The 2,608-nt window shown below is 35.5% G+C and overlaps 1 protein-coding gene across 1 annotated transcript; it reads right to left on the reverse strand.

The window, feature by feature from the left end:
* Positions 1-1,030: 1,030 nt before the first annotated feature.
* Positions 1,031-1,953, reverse strand: LOC125119280 (olfactory receptor 5K1-like). Its single transcript, XM_047766118.1, has one exon. The coding sequence runs from the start codon at positions 1,951-1,953 to the stop codon at positions 1,039-1,041; it is 915 nt and encodes a 304-aa protein (XP_047622074.1). The 3' UTR covers positions 1,031-1,038.
* Between the last annotated feature and the right edge of the window lie 655 nt (positions 1,954-2,608).

Consider the following 2,608-nt stretch of genomic DNA (forward strand, 5'->3'; position numbering starts at 1 on the left):
ATAATTTTCAAAAATTAAGGTTAATACCCAAAATACGTAAGTATTCAAACAACTGAATGAGTTACCATGAGCTATGGGGGAAGTCATATATGTGGCTTGGATCCTATGTTGCTATGGCTGTGTCATAGGCCAGCAAATGAAGCTCTGATTGGATCCCTAGCCTGGGAACATCCATACGCCACATGTGTGGCCCTAAAAAGATAAAACAAAAAAATTATACTGGAACCAGTTCAGGTATAGTTCTATTCTTAATAACAAGCAGGACAAATAAAAATATCATAGAGAAAAAGCTTTATTTAAGTATATGTTCAGGAATTGCACCATCATATATGGTGGTCAAGCATTCGAACTACATGAAAATATCAAATCCATAGTGATGTCAATATAAGTAGCATCATCTTCAATAGAGATTTATGTGCCACGAATGTTCAGATAATGCGACTTAGAGAACTTGAGAGAAAATTCACTAATTCTAAAGAGGAAAATGTTCTTGATTATGGAATATATATTCTCTGTGATTTCATATTGAAACAATCTGTAACAATTAAAAATTGAGAATCAAATTGAAGTATATAGTTTAATTTTGTCAGATGGTGTTGCTGAAGCAGATTTGGGATATGAGGAATTTGTAAGATTACGCCTTGGGATTCCAGAAATTATGCAAAAATATTAAATGGAGGTGACCTTTATATGTAATGATTTTAATTCCTTGCATTTGTGGAATTTGTTGAAAATTGCAACGTACTATACTCTGAAACATAGTAATGAAGTGTAACTAATTACACCCTGACACAACTGTGACCTGAAGGGTAATTTTTTAGCCCACTCCTGATGAAACCTAGCAGCTTATATTTTGGAATATCATTTACATTTGGTTATTTGATTGACACACCATCATGTTTTAGTAATTTAATGTTATATATGAAACACCCATTTTCTACCTTCCCAGTACTGTTGATTTGGAAAAAAAGTTTAATCAGATTCAAATCAGTTATTCATATGGAATAGCATTTGTTTCATAATGTTATGAAATCTTCGTCATAATTTTTTGGTAACATTTATTACTTCCTTATTTCTTAGGCTATAAATAAAAGGGTTTAATAAAGGAATCACGAGAGTATAAAAAATAGCAGCAGGTATAGCTTTATCTCCTTCATTCCTGGAATTTGGTCGAACATACATGAAGAGAAGAGAACCATAGAATATTGAGACAGAGAGAAAGTGGGATGCACAGGTAGATAAGGCTTTGCCTCTTCCCTTGTTGGATTTCATTGTGAAAATTGTGAAAAGGATGAAAAGGTAAGAGATTATTACCACAGTAATAGTGAAGATGGAAACTGACCCAGCAAAGATAAATACCATCAATTCATTGATATAAGTGTCAACACAGGAGAGTCTGAACAATGGAATAAGATAACAAAAAAAGTGGTTAATGTGATTAAACCTACAGAAAGCTAACCTAAAGAGAAACCCTGTATGAATCATGGGATGCACGTTTCCAGCTATGTAGGCCCCTGTGGTCATCTGAAGGCAGAGTTTCTTGGACATCCTGGTGTGGTACTGCAGTGGGTTGCAGATGGCCACATAGCGATCACAGGCCATTGCTGCCAGGAGAAAGCAGTCTGCAGTTTCAGCAAGGCAGAGAAAATAAAATTGTGCCATGCATTCATAGAGGGAAATAATTCTGTCCTTGGAAAAGAAGTTCTGTAGCATCTTGGGGGTGATGGCACTGGAACAACAGGAATCCATCAGAGCGAGGTTACCCAGAAAGATGTACATTGGTGTGTGAAGATGACGCTCTGTAACTATCAGTGCCACCAGACCAAGGTTTCCCACCATGGTGATCAGGTAGATGGTAAGGAGCACGAGAAACAGGATGGTCCTCAGCTCTGGGTGATCAGTAAATCCTGTGAGGATAAATTCAGTTGTCAAGGAGTGGTTATCCTCAGTCATATCCGCCTTCTCTGTTGACGTGGGAATTGTGGAGATAAAAGTTTTGAAATTAGAGTGTGTATAATTTTCCCTTCCAGGTTTTCTTTTTATGAGGAGTGGAGCTCTTCTTCAAATTTCTCCCATTTCCTCTGGTATACAGGAACACACACCTATAGGGGATATTTATTTCTGTGTAACATAAATTTTTAAAGTCTTGAGTCTCAAACTCTGGATTCCCCAAAATATTTTGTTAATTCTAGGGATGATGCTTACAGTGGAAAAGACTTGTCCTTATGCATTTATGGAGAATGCTATACATATTTATGGGACCCATATTTGACTCAGTATTCCCCAGTGATGTGTGTCAGTTTTTATATTAGAGTACCTTAAGATAAATATCAAATCACTTTTCATGTACATCTGAGTATATATATGTATATATATTTTAACTGAGCAACATTTTAATATTTTTTCCTAGTAGTGTGAATGTTTTTATAGTGGAATTGTATGTCCTTGGAATTATATGGAAATTGCTAAGGATGAAGGGGACTGTTCATCTTTACAAAAAATTACTTTGGAATGCTATGAAAATAAATACCCATAGTTTATCACTTCTTTGATTTCTTTTCTAGTGTCGGGCTAGATCCATTATTCTTTTTGAATGTGCCCAGATATC

This window comes from Phacochoerus africanus, unplaced genomic scaffold (assembly GCF_016906955.1).
Source record: "Phacochoerus africanus isolate WHEZ1 unplaced genomic scaffold, ROS_Pafr_v1 Scaffold_32, whole genome shotgun sequence".
NCBI classification, from domain to species: domain Eukaryota; kingdom Metazoa; phylum Chordata; class Mammalia; order Artiodactyla; family Suidae; genus Phacochoerus; species Phacochoerus africanus.